This window comes from Zootermopsis nevadensis, unplaced genomic scaffold (assembly GCF_977971745.1).
Source record: "Zootermopsis nevadensis isolate Lab colony 2312 unplaced genomic scaffold, Znev_1.0 Znev_ptg000010l, whole genome shotgun sequence".
Classification (NCBI taxonomy): domain Eukaryota; kingdom Metazoa; phylum Arthropoda; class Insecta; order Blattodea; family Termopsidae; genus Zootermopsis; species Zootermopsis nevadensis.
In genome coordinates, this window is record NW_028259142.1 from 14,005,742 (window position 1) to 14,025,756 (window position 20,015).

At 36.9% G+C, this 20,015-nt stretch overlaps 3 protein-coding genes across 4 annotated transcripts in view; 2 read left to right on the forward strand and 1 right to left on the reverse strand.

The window, feature by feature from the left end:
* Window positions 1–515: 515 nt before the first annotated feature.
* Window positions 516–3,568, forward strand: Bin1 (histone deacetylase complex subunit SAP18). The gene is made up of 4 exons (XM_022087038.2): window positions 516–654; window positions 1,288–1,394; window positions 1,830–2,024; window positions 2,213–3,568. Exons 1-4 carry the CDS (start codon window positions 580–582, stop codon window positions 2,298–2,300), a joined length of 465 nt encoding a protein of 154 aa, XP_021942730.1. The 5' UTR covers window positions 516–579; the 3' UTR covers window positions 2,301–3,568.
* LOC110841462 (uncharacterized) lies at window positions 2,636–12,525 on the reverse strand. The gene is made up of 4 exons (XM_022087037.2): window positions 12,424–12,525; window positions 6,670–7,371; window positions 5,128–5,268; window positions 2,636–3,885 (listed from the first exon to the last, which is right to left on the reverse strand). Exons 1-4 carry the CDS (start codon window positions 12,442–12,444, stop codon window positions 3,553–3,555), a joined length of 1,197 nt encoding a protein of 398 aa, XP_021942729.1. The 5' UTR covers window positions 12,445–12,525; the 3' UTR covers window positions 2,636–3,552.
* A 5,938-nt stretch (window positions 12,526–18,463) lies between these two features.
* LOC110841452 (organic cation transporter protein) overlaps window positions 18,464–20,015 on the forward strand; it is a 77,565-nt gene continuing 76,013 nt past the window's right edge. For both annotated transcript variants that reach the window (XM_087346549.1, XM_087346550.1), the window contains exon 1: window positions 18,464–18,808. The gene's annotated coding sequence lies outside the window, so the exon portion shown is untranslated. The remainder of the gene's footprint in view (window positions 18,809–20,015) is intronic.

Here is a 20,015-nt window from a genome sequence, read left to right on the forward strand (position 1 = left end):
GAAGTAAAAATCCATGATCCATGCAGTCAGTTTGAACTGTCATTTCAGCCATAAGTTTAAGACAGTATTATATACATTTTGAAGTACAAGAACTCCGAAAGTTATGTAGGATTTGAGATTTTCACGGCAGTGAGCCTGAGGATGGCTGTCTTCTGGATTGTTGCGCCATGTAATATGGTAGAAGTTTACCGACGTTTCAGAGGTCTTTTCTGCCTCCATTCAAACATCATAAGCAATGAGTAAATTTATTTGCTGTGGATATTGCAAAATACTGACGGTATAAAGGATTAGGGTGCACCTTATGTTAAGTCGAGTTATTGAAGTGTGCGTTGGGAATCTGTGCTTTGCATTCTTTAAATTTTTTTAAAGGTTTCAATCTACAAGGTGAGCGTGGAGAACGTAAAAGTTTATGTACTGCAATACGGTATCGTGTTCATAGATGGCAGTAAATTCTCATGTTTGTACAGTTTCATGGAAGGCTATCCGTATTTTTCTGATAGGTTGTACTATCTGTGGGCTGTGTTTCGTAGATATGCGCTTGCAACCACGTGAACCACGCGTTGTAGCAACGTTGTGAAGATGGCGTCTGCTCCGATCGAATCCATGATAGTGGAAGATAAATCTGAACCGGAGAAACCAGTGGATCGTGAAAAAGTAAGTAGTATAGTTCTAGTCTTTATTACGAAAAACTTTACATATATTTACAGAAACATTTTTAAAACCCTAACCGAGTACGCTTTCCACCAGCCTTCAGACAGTTGTGTCTGAATATTCTCCTTTGCACCCTGTTCATAAAAGTCAGTGTTCTTTCCTTGATGTGAGGGATCAGAAATAAAACACAGAAAGTTTTCTATAGTAATTGACTCACCGGTTAATATGCATTTGTAAGTACATCACAATTCACTGATGAGAAGATATTTTTGATGGATTGTTTTATACACAGTTCCTAGGGAAGCATTACTGTTTGGTTGATTGAACCTTGAATTTGTAACTGCAGCTTTGTCCAACACATGGTGTTTATGTGACGTGCTTTAAGAGTGTTCATCAATTAGTGACAAGACTAATAGTACCATGTTCATGACATTTACTAATATTTCAGCCAAATACCTTAGCATGTGTTTTGACATCAGTTTTATTAGGATGCAGACTAAATACGTTTTGTATCGTGCCTCAAAAAAGAAATACCTCTTCCCATATAAGATTTAGTAACATAGCCCTTTTTAAGTCATATGATGTTGCTATAACATACAACTCTTAATAAAATATGACATATTTATTCTTTCCCAGACTTGTCCCCTCTTGCTGCGCGTGTTCTGCAGTACAGGGCGCCACAATAATATAATTGACTACAGTAGAGGCAATGTTCCTACCAATGAACTGCAGATTTATACCTGGTAAGGCCATGCAAATAAGTATATCCTGACTTCTGATTTATGGAAAATTTTAGTTTGAAATGGTATGTGAAAATATCTGAGGTGAGCTGTATGCACATAATGAAACACTGAATAGTGATATCTTTCAACAACTTTTTTTATGTGACCTGTATGCACTGTTTATATGGACATCATGTTACTGTTTTCTGTGCATTGTGTTATGAGTTTCATAACTCACTTTCGTGAAAGTGTTTACCCCATAATATTCATGTTATTAAGTACGGACAGGCACATGGACATAATACCATAAGCCTCTTTATTCTTTTATTGAATGGAAAGTGAACTAAAAAGTTTCTTGAGCTAGTTCTAGTTTTTGAATTCTGGAAATAGTTAAATAACTCCTAATTTTTCATATTTATATAATTGTTTATGTGAATTCTGTATTATTCTTTGCAGGATGGATGCAACACTTCGTGAAATTACTAGTTTGGTGAAGGAAGTAAATCCAGAGGCCAGAAGGAAGGGGACCTACTTTGATTTCTCTTTAGTTTTCCCCGATATGAGGAGTCCAGGGTACAGAATGAGAGAAATTGGAACAACATGCTCAGGACAAAGAGGTTCTGATGATAGCAAAACTTTGGCACAGGCAAGGTAATTTGAGTGGTAAATTGTAACAAGATTACAGGAACAATAAATTATAAAGTTGTTAAATTCTGAAAGCAAATAAGCTGATGAATGATAGAAATCTAGTCTCAGTGAAATCACAACATTGAATTTTTAAATGTATTCTTTTATTGTGTAATATCTGTTGTATTTGGTATCTATGTTTTCATTTGTAGGTTTTGTATTGGTGATTACATGGACATTTCTATTACTCCACCAAATCGCATGATGCCTATGATGAGAAGAGGTGGAAGATCTTACTGAATGTGGATAAGGCTAAGTAAATTCAAATTGAATTTTGAAAGCCCTACTTGAGGATTTGTATTTTTTATGTTCAGGATAAGAAATCAGTAAATACATTGTAGTGAGACTCAGCCCTTTTCATTTAGTAATGGAACATTCCAAGAAGTTAACACTCGCTCAAGACAATAGTAGCCATACACGCATGAAATGTTACTGGCTTACTGACATGTGGCAGTGGAGCGAAGACATCAGTGTCTGTGGCAGTTGAGCAAATGTTTTATTGGTGGAAATCTTGTTAAAACGTGGCATTAGTAAAGCAAAAAGAATGACACTTTAAATTGTTTTCACACCAAATATAATGCAGCAAAAGATATTTTTATTTTAAGAAATTATGCTGGGAAAGAATTAAAATTATCATGGTAGAAAACAACTGGTATTTCTGAATAAAAGTTATTACTAGGTTTAATATTTGATTGTATTAGATTTCCATTAACTTTGTGTAATTGTCACTTGACAATTTATCTGTTGTGTACTTACCTGAGGAGAATTGAGGAGGCCGTGGACCGAATACGGACCAGAGAGCCGTAGAAGAAGAATATAGTTATTAATTTTAGGAATGTGGTGAAAGTTTCACAGTTTGCGTGCATGTGTTGCTACAGTCTCCGTTTTTAGCCCAGCAACATCCTATTATTGTTTAATTACAGTCCAGTTATGATGAACAAAGTCTGAAGTGACTTGCTGCAGCTGCAGTAATTTTTTTTCAAAGACGTCTTTAATTGCTGAGTTCTCTTAGTACAGACAATGTTTTTCATACATCTTTGCTTTTTGGAGGATAGGTCATTGATCCGCTTACTCCAGTTCATCGACTGCGAAACAGCATAGAGAGCAGTGCGTAACAGAAAAGGGTCCCATTTCCAAAATGTTGTGTTTGAAAATCCTCAGACGGTAGACAATGTCCAAAAGAGTAATTATGTTTACTGTTAAAACTGAAATGCTTATGCTTAATTTAATACTTTTGGGAAAAAAATTGTTTGTGTAGATCAGCTGAGTACTAAATTTTGTCATTTTATGCACTGTGTGCAAACAGTACATGCAGACTGCTGAATTCTAGTTAGAGTTGCACTTCCTGTAAAGCAATGACACATACCAGGAATATGAACATGATTATTTTGTTTCTAAGCTGTATTATACTGCTGTATATTGGTCTGTGTCTGCTTTCATTTCACATCATCTGTAATTTACACTACAGTTTTAAGTTGATTGTACAAATACATCAGTTTCTGTATTGAGTAACTGGTTTTCTTGCTTTGTTTCTTACAGCAGATTCCAGATCAATAGCATCACCATTTGGAAGTACATATTTGTTGTTTTGATAGTCTTCAAAACCTTCGGTACTCTCTTTCTTTCTGTTTTCTTCTTCTTTATCACAAGGTATTCCACTGCTGTATGTGTACTGTCTACGCAGGCCGTCTGGGTCCGTGTAACCGTATTTGCCTCGTACGACACAGTCGACACCAATGGTTTCCTCCTTGAAACTTCCGTCATCATTTTCATAACCCCATGTAATGCTGCCATCTTCATTATCTTCACGGTAACGACTGATAACCTGTGAGAACCAGAATTATAGACACATCAGAATTTCACCCGTAACAGTTTATTTTTAAAGATACGGAACCCACGCTTCGATATTGGAGTTTTATTACATTTACAAAGAGCAAATGATGGTACACTTAACTGATAAATGTGATTTCAGAAATTGGACTGGAAGAACTTTTTTTATCCTACTTTCCTTAGCATTTCTTTTCCCCCCAACTAACTTTTGAGCTCGTCAGTGGATTTGCATGAAATTTGGTATGAGTGTTATGTCGTGTTTGTATGTTTTAACTTTGTCCTTGATACCAGTGTAATAGCTGTCCGAAGTGTTATATGAAGATATATCTACAAAAACTGGAATAAAACAACTGTCGGCCATCCAAAATCTACAAATCTTGTACAGTTGGCTTTCAGTTTCATGATGACAAATCATTAACCATTGGAACTATACAAACATTTATTGTGTGGATAGAACATAAAGATTGTTGTGAATGACAAAATTTTTAGTCCACTTTTATTTCTTCAGGAAAAAGAATTTAGGCTTATGAAATTGCTGTTTTGTCTGTTTCTTTCTTATGTGTGGTCCACAAACAACTATAATCTACTGTATAAGATTTGAGGTTTTCACAGCGGTGAGTATGAAGATTTCTGTCTTCTGGGTTGTTGCGCCTTGTAGTCTGGTAGAAGTCCACCAACGTTTCAGAGGTCATACTGCCTCCGTCATCAGGGCTATGAGTATGAAGATTTCTGTCTTAACATCTACCAGACTACACAGCGCAACAACGCAGAAGACAGAAATCTTCGTCGCCCTGATGACGGAGGCAGTATGACCTCTGAAACGTTGGTTAACATCGACCAGACTACACAGCGCAACAACCCAGAAGACAGAAATCTTCATCGCCCTGATGACGGAGGCAGTATGACCTCTGAAACGTTGGTAAACATTAACCAGACTACACAGCGCAACAACCCAGAAGACAGGAATCTTCAACTACAATAATGTAGACAGCTTCAGGAATTGAATGATTAACATGGTAAACATGAAAAGTAAATTATGTTACGATGTTGAGTTCATAATATGGCGTTGGAATGATATATCGTCCAGAACCCTGGAGTATATGGTAAGGGACGTTTCTTTTGCGACCTGAACAACACTGAAAGAAAACTCTTCTTTGGCAGACTCGGTAATTGGGAGGTTGTGGGTTCTGTGCCGTGGTTGATAAATTGTTTCTTCCTGTCTCTTGGTTATTCATACCTGAGCTACTGGTTTCTTTCCACGTTGTGGCTTGCTGAATTGTTGCTGAGGGGGCGGTTGTCTTGTGATCTGCTGTTGCCTTGTATTGTACTCTTGAGGGGATGTCTTTGTGTACTGGGGCTCAGTAGGTACTGGCCTAGGCTGTGAATAGGAAAACATTTTGTAATTGGATTATTTTTATTTTGCTTCACTTTAGTGATTTAGAAGTCCATGTGTTTTAAGTTAGGATAATCAATTCATAGATCAGAATCCTTGAAAAACTAATAGTAATTTACTTGATAGGAGTTGAGGTTCTCATGGCAGTGAGTGATGATTTATTTGAACAGGAACGTTTTCTTTGGAATTTTGGGGGACAGGTGGGAAATTCTAGTGAATTAAATGAGGTAATTCTTGGATTTTAACCCTTGGAGTCCTTGCTAACCACATGCCAGTCTGTTAAATTGTGGGCGTACAAATACGGATGTGGTTTAAGTTGCGTCTCTAAATGATTAAAGATACTGTAGTAAGTAATTATTTAAAATTCTAAAAAAGGAAGGCTGTTACAATGTCAAGCATGATCTGGATTAAAATAACATTTTTTAGACATTGGTCATATTTTAACACTGTGTGTGTAGTATGAAATATGAATGTCGGTAAAAGATTATACTTCTCGACACGTGATACGTAACGAGAAGACAAAATATTTGAGCAGTGTTAGCATTAATTGGTCAGTTCGTAGTTTATTATCAATTTTTAGTTTTGTCAAGAGTCCAGTAGAAGGGTAAAATGAGCTGATTTAGTGTGTCATGTGATTGTTTAGTACAGGTAGCCCTCGATTTCCTCCGGTTCAATTTGCGCCGATTCAGAATAACGCCGATTTTGAAACCGGAAAGTCAAAAAGTGAAAAAAATATATTTTACTATTATTTATAACGTTTTACAATGTATCTCGTACTGATTCTTATACTAAATCGTAATTCTTACTTCGCTGATTTTGAATAAAAATTATAAATACAGTCACCTCTGCAATTACGTATGTTTCGTTAACGCGAATTTGCTCCAATGAGATCGATGAATCGGTAAAAGCTGTTTGTGAAATACAAACTTTTGCATATGCGAGTTAGCTCTTATGCAATTTCATTCCTGGCGCTTTAAACTTTCAAACGACTAATTTAATCTCTAAGGAGGTACCGAGGATATTTTTATTACGCGATTCTCTATAGGTCGGCGTCTTACATGAATGCAACTATTGCATAACAGCAGAGATGACTGTACACATCAATCACATGAAAGAATCGCAATCAATCGCGGGGACCAACGAATTGCCGATTGTAAGTGTATGAAATATATTTTTTTAAATTCCCTTTATTTTATTTATGTTATTTCAGAACTTTAAATGTAATATCATTATAGTACTCGTCAATATTTGGATGCTAGGAACGCATGTCATTGACTTCCCATTGATTTACATTATAACAGAGTTTCAATTTACGCCGGTTCGTCCAGGAACGCATCCCCGGCGTAAATCGAGGGCTACCTGTATTTGTAATCTACTGAAACTCACCTGTTGGCGTAACTGCTGGCGTGTCGCTATATTGTCTTCAGTAGGTTGATGGAACTGCTGGCGTGTAGGTACTGGAAGGTCATCAGCTGATTGCCTGAATTGCTGGCGACTAGGAACTTGTATATCTTCTATAGAAGGAGATACATGTGGCACTAATGGCCTTTCAGGCTTGAATGCAGGTCTTGTTGGACGGAATGCTGCAGGCTGTAGACTCTGTGGACGTGTAGACAGACTAGCTGGGAGAGAAGTTGAACTTGGGATTGAAAGAGCTTGTGTCTCAGAATCCAGATCTGTTTCTGTTTCATCTTCAAATGGCTCTTCTTGTATGGGGCGAGGAAGTATTGTACTCGCGTGTGGAAGTGGACGTGCTTGAGCAAGAATGGCAGGTAAGGATGGGGTGGGTCCTAATGGATTTGGAGTGCTTCTTAATATTTGCGGTTCTCCAGCACTCAGAGTAGATGGATATCCTTGTTGCTGTGGCTTTTCGCCTCGTCCTGGTGCACCAGGACGATGTACTCTCAACACTGGTACTGCCCCAGATCCCCTAGGACTTTGTAGGACTCGTCCTTGTGCCCCTTGAATCCGAGGACGGACCTGGGGTCGGCCAGCAGGAACAGCTCCAGGGATGATGACTCTTTGTGGCAAGGCACTTCCAAAATCATCGTCATCATACTGTGCCAGGACACTTCCACACAGTACTATCTGAAAGGATATCAAATTGTTATCTCTTAGTATGACTTTCTTTTTAAGTGGAAAGGTTGTACGGAGTTTATGCAACGCTTCTGAAATGAATACAAGTTTTTTTTAAACCAAATGTAATTATAGCAGACATTTTACCGTGGTGTGGTCTATTATATTAAATATGTAGTCTAATGCTATCTTAACTTGTTAACATGCTCTTTTAATACAGGGTGATTCAAAAAGGACTTTACAACTTTGAAAGTGTACAGAAATTTATTCAGAAGGCTTACAGAATCGGTTGAGATGTAATTTTGTAGCAAAACAAATCAAGCCTTCTGAATAAATTTCTATACACTTTCAAAGTTGTAAAGTCCTTTTTGAATCACCTGGTATATTATTTTCTCTGAGGCTTGGTGATGAAGTATAGGATTATTCTGAGTTGTCAATTGTTCAGCAATCCCTTTCGATATACGATCGTATACATAGATATCAGGCAGGCGGTGTTCGTAAATGCAACGTAACCGTTACAATGCCACCACCAAGGGCCACATTTGCACGCTGTTGCTAGTGAAAACGCTGTATATTGTAAGCGGCTAGGTATTATTATGTTCGACCCGTTACAGCGAGTGAATGGAAGACGGTAATAACAGGAGGTTTGTTTATTTTATATATTAATATTCAGTAAATTACCACAAGAACGTGCTTCAGGAATCGGCCTTGAATGGAATCTGTCTACAGTTCTGTTCAGGATGTGATGAAATAAATATGTACTTGTAATTGTGGCAAGGAGTCAAGTACTGCATATGCCGGATCTCTATTATAGTACATAGTCGTGGTGCTTTTGATTACATCTGTTAAGAATCGTACCCAGACGGGGTAGTCGCAGTGTGTGCTGTTGATTAAAAATATCTACTGATTTATAATTCGACTTTTCATGTACGTGATAAAACTTTCACTTCTTTAACGTGTAGTTTACGCCTTTGAAATTTACATTTTTTAGTACTGGTAGAATTCTTGGTCATTTGCCAAACTAAGGTTGGCTAATAAAGTCGACTTCTAGGATTGACTCCATTATGTAATTTAAAGGAAAACTGGTATTGTAAGTAAACCAAGACATTTGTGGTTTAATTAAGCATAAGTGACAGAAAGTAGACTTAAATTTAATTTATTTCGGGACCTAAATATTAAGTTTCACAAACATTCAAATGAGTGATTTTTATCACTGATCATGTATTCTACCATTCCCAATAGGAACCGAATTTTTTCCTGATTCTTTTATGTCTTTCTCTCCTTTTATTTCTTTCCAACGGACATAATAGTGACAAACAATGAAATTAGTCTAGCTGTCAATTAAAATTATAAACCAAAAACATGGAGTAATTTAAGTCATCTGATTACCTGTGGGTGTATGACGAAAAGAAGTCATTGTAATTGACTTCGGTCAACGTAGAGAGACTACAAAAAATGAAGTAATATTTAACACAAACTATTTAGGTGGTAAGAGTCAACAGACTAAGGATGTCAGTTATGAAGTAGAGGCAATTCTTGCAGCTGTAGTAAAATACTTAGGCTACGAACCGTCGAACCACTGACCGAGAGACACTACTCTAAACCTGCTTTTGAATATGCACAGTCGACTGCCCTGTTTACCTTCGAATTGCAGCTATCCCTTTATACTGCATACCAGACAGGTCATTATTTAATAAAATGTGAAGTCCATATTCAACGCCCTGTATTACCTGTGAAATAGCACCACCTATCAATTCTTGTACCAGAAAAATATAATCGCATTCTGAGCAGGAATCAGTCGATCTGTTGGAAAGCAGCTGTAGCATATGCCATGTTTAAACTTGCAGGTGTGCGGCAGTCGTATACCGCGTACGGTACACATTATTTTATTATCATATTACTCTTTAGGTTTGTGTTGGGGAGGCTATGCACAGCTGTGATATCCTGAAACTCGGTATAATAACCATAAATCCACATAATAATTATGACTAGCAAGTGGGCACGAAATTACCTCAAAGAGCTTTTTAATTCTGTTATATTTTAAGCTGGTTGTGTTCTTAAATGTGCTCCAGACTATGTAGTGTGTGTGTCTGTATTTTGTTTCTTTATTTGCTTTCACAGAAAAGTTCGTAGGGGTTTCTTCTTTCTTCCTGCAATTAATTTGACGGAAAGAATTTTCATTAATTGTGTTACTAATTTGATTTTGTAATTTGCCAAATAAAACATGCTGCAGAGTGGATGTTGGTACTTATCGTTTCAAACAGATCTTGCTAAGTAGGCCTGTCTACCAGACCTGGATCTCACCAAAATGTAGGTATTTTCTGATCAAAACGGGAACCTAAGATTTCCACTGGACCAGCACAGTAGAATCATGTCCGACAACTCTAAATCTGATAGCCGCAGAGTAAGACAAGTAGACCCTTGATGTGTGCATTGGACATAATCGATTGTATTTCATCTGCTGTCAGTTTTCACTCTTACAGTGACTCATTAATTAACGGTATCCTTTAGTTTCCACATATTCTTATTACATTATTCTGTACATGTTCTTTTTTCTGTGTTAGGCCTGTCTGTAGTTATTGAATTTTACTTCGTTAATTATTTTTATATAGACTTTTCCACAGTAATACGTGAATTATGGTCGTATTACCATAAAACTTGCATAAACCTGCTGAATAAAACTGATATTTGTTCAGAATTTGGTAATAATGTCGATTGTCAGATCACAGCTTGAATGAAGGTCAGTAATGGGAGAACGGCAACCAATTGAGAGTCGAAGGTTGTTTCACGTTCGTCATCCGCCATTCTGCTTGAAGAAACATTTCCCTCTTAGTATTCCATCTTGCCAGCAAGAAACCAAAAGCTATAGTCAAGATGAAGCAGGAGTGTAGTACAACTCTAGTTCTGAATTTCTGCAGACCCGAACGAAGAAATGAACGCGATGCTTCAATTTTTATTGAAGGTCGATACTGTTTCGTGGCTGAAGGAAATTGACCGAGACTTAGATTTATCGGAATCTGTTATATCTAATATCGAATTTAAACTTTGAAGTAAAGAATGGATAAAAGTGTTGACTTTTCATTTTTATTATTTGCTGCAATAACCATGTGTGCTTGGTTGATAAAGTGAAGTCCTGTCCATTTATGTGTCAGAGTTGAAGCTCCTACTAAAGCCAGAATTTATGAAAACTACCTGCCGGCTGATTTGGCCTTGTGCACACCTAATTGAAAGTAATAAACGAGTATGAAATGCCAGTGGACAGATAATTGGCAGGAGAAAATGGAACTGCTTTGAAAGAAACCTGTCTCAGGGTTGTCTTGTCTTAAAATTATAATAATCTTCACTTCACGATTCACTGCTTCAGCCTCCCATCGCTTACGCGGTCGACAAAAGTATTTTCTTGCTTTCGGTCTGAATTTTGTGTGTGTGTCTGCTTCGTTTGGTATTTTTCTATGGCTCATTCTCTAAAGATACAAAATACATCGGGTACTTTTTTCCACTTTTGAAAATATCTCTAGCCTTCTGCCACCTGAATCCTTGTCGTATATTCCGTATTTGATGTCCACTGCCATCGTTTTATAGAATATCTGTGCTTCTCCTTGTTTACGATTAAGATTTCTTTTTAAAAACCGCGTATATTGGTAATGTGTGAAGTATGTTAGCTTACACACGCCGTCTGGTTTGTAAGTTAACACACAACCCAAATAGTTAATGTTTTATTTGTTCTGTGGACTGATGTTCTTTAACAATTCTAATTTTGACTGGAAACTTGTCCCTGGACGCTGTATTATTTTCTTTCAATTAAGTAAGCCAGATCTTGGATTATCATTACGCTAGAGGGGCGGTCTTTACCAATGCGAATTAACGTACCCGATGTGGGACGTAAACTCCAAGATTAAAGAACAAAAACTAAATCTTGGTACCGTATTTCACAAATTACATACGTTCTTGCAATAAACATACCCATTCATTAAGTGAAGTTGTTTGTATAATTACGATGTATGTGTGCGTATGGATTTGAAAAAATTGTCGTGCAGCTGGTAATGAAATTGCCCACATTTTATGAAACCCAAAGTTTTGTTATCGTGTTCAAAACAGACCACGACTAGTCGCTATGATGAGTCAGAAGACTCCAACTCACATCATGATATCCTATTTTGTTCTAAAATAACACTTGTCTTGTCAGCCTTGCTTGCATGCGTTCATTTATTGCACTTTGAGATATCTCATAAAACACTAAGCTAGGAAAAATTATTAACATTTGTGAATACCATCCTTAATTGTAGCGTGTTTTCTAACACAGTTTTGTGTAACAAATAAATGCCAGTTGTAATGTTTGAATTGTCCTGTCTCCGTATGCTTGATTGTGATATTATTCTTTATCTATTCCTGTTTTCAAGTGATCCTTTCTCAAGTAGCAGTTTTCAAAAATCCTCTATGCATCCCTTGTCTTCCCCCTCCTAGCTACATTCTGAACCCATCGTAACCTTCTAGATGTGAAAATTCTATCGGTATTAGTCACTTGTACAAATAATTGTCGTGTAATATAAATCTTTCACTTTCTTCTTCCTTTTTAGGTCCACGTGTTTTCAGACACTTGTAAGTTTTAAATTTTCCTCAACTTAAGAGACCACATTTCACGTCTGTACATAGCAGCTGAATAATTTTTTGTTATATATAGTTTGATGCTTTGAAAAGTAAACAAGATGTTAAAAGTTTTGGGATTGAATAACAAAAGTAAGAGATTGACATGAAACGAATCACTGTAACTGGCCTTAACTTGCAGATGGATGGATAAATTACATTTTCATCGATCAGCTGTTACCACTAAACGCACTGCAATTATGGATTTACCATAAGAACACACGCCACAATTCTACACATTCAACACCGATAAACCAAAAACATTTCAAATTTAATTACAGTGAATTTAAATCGTAGACGGAAACAATTCTAATTCATATTAGGAAAACTTTAAAGTCCGCAATGAATCTCGGTTTGAAGATGGTTTTCACAGTTTACGAGCACTTTTTTCTGATCTTGAAGAACTGTGTTTGTACCTACCAGTAAGAAGCGCGATCTCATGGCTGCTACAGTCTTGTTAGACGCCACAAGTAACAATGACCCGCCCTACTGGGCTCCTTTGCTTTCTTATACTAGCAGCCATATTGCATCGGATCTGCTGCCATAACCGGACTCGATCTACATGAGAAAGCTTCTGCAGTAGCATTATTTGCATTTGTCGAGAGGGTGTGCTAATTTGTACATTTTCTAACTGGAAATGTGTGTCCTAGACAATGTATATGTTTCAGTTCTCATACTCAAAGTGGACAAATTAGAAGCTACGTTTTCTATTTTACATACGTTAGAGAAGCTGTTATCATTCGACGTGCAGTTTTTTATTCTTTCCACGCAGCTTATAAATAAACAGATATTGACAATGTAACCCTAAAGTTGGCGGACGAATCTGAATTTGGTACGTATCAGACCAATATATCTACTTTAAATTAAGCTCAAGTCTGACTTCCAGTTTTCTCAAAAACGACTCATAATACAAACAACATTTGTAGCTACATGACATTCATTAAGATTCTTTACTTATTTGAAACTTTTTTTGATGTGGTTAATATTGAACGAAATACAAAGAAAAATAATTTATGAGTTTATGGAGTGTGAATATCTTTGCTGCATTTTTTTGTATCTTCAGTCTAATAGAACGAACAGTTGGTGTTAATTTGTTTTTCTTTCTTTTGTTGGAGAACATTAATAGGTTGATAGTCTGTTAATAATTGAAGAAAACTTTATTTAAAGAGTACTGAAAGGCAATTAAAATCAGCACATATGTAGTATAAATTGAAGGTTTAAATACAAAATCGACAAATAGTATGATTTAGCAACCAAAAGGCAAATCGAAAAGATTTTCTAAGTAAAGGAATTTACCGTATTTCAGAGATATCCTACACAATCAAAGAATTGTACTTCCCCAAGGATTTAGATGTTGTCTTACAAGAGGTAGAGTAGATCAAAGTGACCGCAAGTCTAAGGTGCTTACTGTTTTGATCATCCGAAAGTATTTGCGTAGGCTGAAATAATCATCATTGCATGGATATATTTTCGCATTCTTGTGTTTTATGGTATTTAAGGAGGCAGATATCTTAGGTTGGTGCTATTTGGAGTCCGAAAAGTCCTGCCTCGTATCTAAGAGATTCATAATTGGAGAATTAAGTCTAAATCGAAATAGGTCACATCGTCTAGGCCATGAAAAACTGCGTATCTTTCCATGGTAACATGTAATTTATACTTTTAAATTACGTAAAACGATGGCAACGTGGATTTATGTTTAAAAAACAACATATATTTTCGTGAAACAACTCACGAACAATTAGGAAATGGCGGGAAACATTTTTCACGGTTCCTGAATACCGATATAAAATTTATCCAAAACAAAAGAATCAATACTTTACAGTGAGTGAGAATGTGATGAGCTATATTCTGTTTGTAAAACGCTGAGCTATGGGCCACTGTATGTTGTGTATATTGGCATGGATGATGATTACGACTCAAGTAGGCAGACGTCCCTGACAGCTGGATGGACCATCGGCCAACTGCTTGCTCCAGATCTCATTCCATCCGAAGTGAAGTGAAGGTAATCAAGTTGTCGAGTCTGCAGTTCTGTGCTGTACACCAGAAATAAGAAACTATTTTTAAGCAATCCCACATTCATTGTCTAATTGACCAAGTTCCTTGTGGTTGTGCAAATTGGTCTGTCTTCCCTTGAAGAAGAACGTGCGTGTATTTGAGAACAAAGGCCTAGGAAACATATTTGGACGAAAGATGAAGGCAGTAAGAGGAGGGTCTCCGTAGTTTATCCTGTTCGTCACTTATACCCTGATTATGAAAGCAGCTTATTTTTCCCGAAATGTTGGTAACCACCTGCTCAACTAAACAGTTCACAATCCATTTATGCATAGAATTCCCATAAATGATTGGTTAGAGGCGTGAATGAAAGTGATTACGTAATCATGTACCGGAATTGTGTGACGTAAAATGAATCGTTGGCCGATATGTGAAAACCTTAAATCAAAGCTAAAGGTAAAGTGCAAATTCAAATTCATTTGGCTCGTAGGATAATGGAGTGAACTGTTTATCAGGAAGAGCGCCATATTTCATTGCTTCTCTCGGTTCTCACCTCTCACTTCATGTCATTAAAGAATGCAAAGGACACGGTTGTGTATAACGTGGAGTCACGCTTTTCACTTATTGTTAAAGGTCAAATGAAGCAGAGTCGACAGCGCGCTGGTCTGTCGGCTCTTTTCTGAGGACAGGTTTCCGTCTCTTTCCTGTGTCTGGGACGAGTTCTCTGAGGCGCTGATGTCTTCTGTGTCCTGTTTACATTTTAAACCCTTCTATGTCGCAAACAAGATTTATTATACCTCTAGCCAACCTCTTCACTGGTGTCTAATAGATCTCTGTTTCTCTCTCTGGTACTTTTGTATTCATCCAATAAACCAGCATAATGTCTCAGCTGCCGTGCGATCTAGTACGTAGGCCTTAGTTACTCCGACACCAGAACCGTGGGTTCGAATCCCACTTAAGTCATGGATGTTTATCTGTGTCTCTCTGTGTTGTGCTGTCCTGTGCAGGTAGAGGCCTTGCGACGGGCTGGTCAGTCGTCCAGGGAATCTTGTCAAATGTCTAAAGAGATTCATAATTTCAGATGTAATTCTTTATTGGAACAGACCACACCGCATAATATGTAATAGCTGATAAAGATGAAATTAACATAATAAGCACAGTCCAGAAACTGACTTGACTCGTTCTGTTCCTTTTCTTCCTGGGTTTCTTGGATCTCCCTAATGGCGTATTCTAAAGCAATTTTGAAGAGAAATTACGATAAAATATCTCCTTGTTACATACCATGCAGAATATGAAATGGGTCGGACAAATATTTACCAGTGCGGATATGGATAAAGGTCTAGCTGAAATACATTTTAATTAGCCTACGTAGCTTTGTAGGTGTGCCTTTTCTATGAGAACGTTGTGCAATATTCTGTCTGTATCACTGGCTTTCTTTCTTGGCGTTTCTGTATTAGGTAGGCCTTTTGGTGCGTTCCAGTTCAGAACTAGCTTCTGAAACTACGAATACAATATTTTTGGGACCCTTTGACGGGAGATCAGTCCGTCACATCTACACAGGACAGGACAACATAAATAAGCGGACACATGTGCATGCCTGGAGTTTTTTCATGCACAAGGATTTCATAAATTACGTTCAACATTGTTATTTTACAGGCCTACGCATGCCACCAGCTCCATGGACAGAGTCCTTGAGACGCTGATATTTGTTCATCTAGTCAATAAGTTACCTGCCTTATATGGAATTCTGAAAATCTATTTTCTTATTTAAAAGAGCTCGCCGCTGAACCTCATCTATTGCCATATAAACCCAGTCGACACCTCATTTCTTCTCATTAATGATAAGCGAAGTAATTTTCTTTACTTCGAGACCATTTAAGTGCTAAAATAAAGTTGAAAGTCATTAGTACCTAGGGTACAATAATCAGCTGCTTGGTCAGGGATATCACGAGGCGGAGAAAATTTTTCATAATTTTTCAATCTGTGCTTGCGTTTTGTTTCAGGTTTTCCGACTGAAATTCTATAAGAAATTTCTCAGCTGACCCTTACGTACTACATTCTCCGCTCATCGCATAATTCTCTTTTGGATGAAAATAATATTTATATATATGCATGTCGCAGTGTTCAGAAATCGTAGTATGTAGTTTAAGTAGAGAAATCGAAGGTGTGGGAGCCGATAAGTTTGACTTCTGGCACGTCTCTTGTGAGTTATATTGTCTTCAGAATGTTAATATTCACAGCTTAACTAGGTCGTGTAGGAAAGTGGGAAGACTGGTCCTAGAAATAGAGAGCGATACCCAACGTTACAGCGTACAAGTCGTGTGGTATCAGCAATGTTTCCGTCGGAAATTGCAAGAGTCCTAATTCAATAGAATTTCTATCACCTGATTGAGACAGCTCTCTGAAAGATGATTTCATGGAAATCAGAAGAGGAGAAGCACTGTGGTAACTATTTATACCACTTTCTTTAACGTAGCTTGTAATTTTGCTCAAAGTGTGTCTTTATTCTTTGAAAAAAGAGGCTTTTCAACAACTGAAGCCACGATGTGTAGCAGCTGACCTCACTCACTGGCTACTGTTGGGAACAATTAATTATAGAACTATTAATTTGCTATGCATCGTACAACAGACTAATCTTTGCTGTGTTTTCTTGGGGGTAGGAAGAGAATCTTGCATGTAGTATATTTGACTGGTCTCGGAATAAAGGTAATTTACCTTATGTACTACGAACGACAGGAGACAACAGAATTTTAAGACAAATGACACTCAGTTTGTTGGCAGATTTCATGTCTTTACTGTCAAGGTAATAATGTCGCTGTTTGATTAATTCTTATGTTATTTTATAACACTCATCCAACAGAAAAAATATAGAACGTTGAAAATAGGAATATGAACATGATATTGAAGGACGTTTCAAGTTCAGGGTTCAACAATGCAGAAGAATACAGCACGTCCACTGCTCAATATTGAACAACTTTGCCCCAAGTTTTGAATAAAATGGTGCAGAATTTCACGCCAGGGTAATAGTTAAACTTTGAAGATGGAGACGGTAAGTTTATGATTGAACCCTGATGAAATTGACAGCAAATTCAGTGTTTAAGGATGAAGAATTTGGAGGAAAAAAAATCCGAAATGTCGCTGCTATATACAGAATAATGTGTGGTGATTAGCAGTCGCCGCGAAGCGTGAAGCCTCTTTTCAGTAATATAATCACAGTACCTGTTTACATAAGCCCGATAAAACAGAAGAAACGTGCTTCTTTATTTTCGCCACCAGCCATTGTTTTGTCACGAGTTGCGAATGTTATTAACTTCAGTAAAATTACGTTATAAAATATCGGATCGCATACTTTCTATGCAACTTGTTACCAATAGATTACTCTCTGATAGTTAGAAACTAGTTCAGCACCGCGTGACATGAATGCACTTCTCAGCCTGGTAATTTACATGCTGTTTATTACCCAGTTTGCTTACTTCGCTAAGTATAGAGGCCATATAGCAGGCCTATATAATGAAAAGCAGACTGCCTGTCAGAATGTAAGTAAAACAAGAACATACATGGCCACAGCTAAAATTAGGCAATGCAGCTCAAATCATGTGTAATGAAGGCTTGCTTGCACAAGTTGGAGAGACTCAGAGATGTATGTGTCAAGTTTATTAACACATAACATATTCTGTATAATTTAGCATCAACATAACAAAATGTTAAAACCATAAAACATTCAATTCATTGGCTACACATTTCGATTAGAAATATCAGCATCAGGCCAATCTGAATTAGTGTAATGCGCCAAATGTTATTCTCGCCTCAAAAGTTTGCATTGCTGCCGAGTTATAAAAATATGACCTTAGAAAGATCTCCAGTTCCATGACATTTTAACAGAATTTCGTAAAAATACCCGGATATTAAAGTTAGACTATGATGCTCCTTATAAGGGTGATAAAATACCAAGATCGAAAGCATACGAAGGCGTCGTCAAAGGCCAGTTCAGATTATAGGTTGGCTAGTATAGTTGATGACAACTGGAAATATCTGCATATGTAAGGTGTGTGGAACTTTAAAATTTACAGCAGTAATTTTGTAGTAAAATAAAATGTTAATTGTTGTTCTTGTAGCTTTACCCCATTCACTTACAAAGAAATTTTATTTTTGAGACTGTAGTTCGCAGCAGCGTTACGTGGATGTTGTGACGTAATACGATGTTGGTCAGTTTCAGTTGTGCATCAGTTGTTTAAATAGTTTAAATATAAATATCGCGTCAGTACACTGAAATCAAAGAATTTGCATTTTTATTTATTTTAGTGGTTCGACTATTTTCATACGTGCCTTTTTGCTCGTATAAACTGTGCATCACATTTTAAAGTATATGCAATTTGATCATCCTGTAAGCGTAGTGAAGCGAACATAAAATCCTGCCGATGCAATGAACGCACTCTATGCACAGAACGAGTATCAGATGTATCGTGTTTCATTTGTTTGCTAGAAGAGACATGGCGGGGTGATTGCGGTGTAAGATATGAATGGCGACGAGTTTATTTATAATAAGGACGTATATGTTACGAATTTTAGTGCTGTAAATGCGTATGCCTTGTGTTTTATATAATGACGTAGTTTTTTGTGTATTGGACCTATAACTTGTGGCTCAATCAGCAAATCCGCATTGAGTTTGTGTGTCGTTAGAATCGCGTGTCTCGAAACTCCCTCAGCTAGCCAGGTGTGAGAAACAGAAACCCATAGAAGAATGCTTAGTGCGAGACTGTGTGATTATGAAGCTGTGTGAAGAGACATAACAACACATTCGATGGCGGTGACGGTGAGTACAATAATGTTTATAGTTTTTTGTATCAGAAACGCAATTCATTTACCACATAACATATCCCGATTTGAGATTTATTTGGAGAAATTCTATTGGACGTTTGTAAGAAAGTTGTTCTAGAGATAAACTTCACGTCCTCAGAATGTAGGACAATCTCATGATATAAAAGTAGACCTAGATAACAAATCCTTTGAAATGTTGGGGAGTTTAGATATTTGAGTACAACAATGAAAACTTAAAATGATGTTTATAATGAAGTTAACGGCAGATTAAATTTGGGTTATGCTTTCTACCATTCAGTTCAGAAACTGTTGTCTTCCCGTGTCTAACCTAAAAATTTGAAGACAAAAATAGGGTAATACAGTATGTACTAGACACAGAATAAGTCTAAACAAACATAACTTTTCAGCCCTTGTAACATGTCAATTTATTACATTTTCTATTGTGATTAATATTATGATTAGTAACACATCATTCCGACTTACGTAACAGAACTTGATACTTCAGCGTAAAGTCATATCGCGATGATTTTAAAGTTTTATTAGTGTTTTATTGTGTTGAGGGTGAAAATTTCGAATGTCTAGTAGAAGTGAATTTCCATAATTTGCCAGTAGCGGGTAAAATAAATTATTAAATTAAAATAAGTACAGATTTAACACAATTTTTTGTTAGGTAATTGTGTGTGAACACCTTAAACTTTCGCACATTAATTTCTTTAATTGATTAAGCATTAATTACAACTCAATATACTATACAGCGCCTCCACCATGATCCAGTTCTCATTTTCTAAGTAGGCTACATTAAAGGATCGAAGCGCCACCTAATTAAAACCATACAGTAACAACTTTAAAAAAGTTGAATGACTTCATGCAGATAATATCCGCTTGAAAGGCTTATTATAATCGTTGAACTGGTCAAGAAATATGGAATCATGAGGCCGCCACTGTTGTCCTTCGCGTTCTAAACTTCATAGAGCACTTTGTGACTCAGATTAACTTCCTTTCTTGCAGATCGTGTGGTTAAATTTTGCTGTTCAATGAAGCAAATTCATTTAACATTATGGCGCTTTCCTCACACTGTTATACTTTCTGATATTCTTCGACCTATATCCCGAGGCTAATCTGAAAGATCACTTTTCCCGAATACTTGCAATTCCATACGCCGAACCGGACGGTATTAATCAAAATACAAACATTTGTCCTTG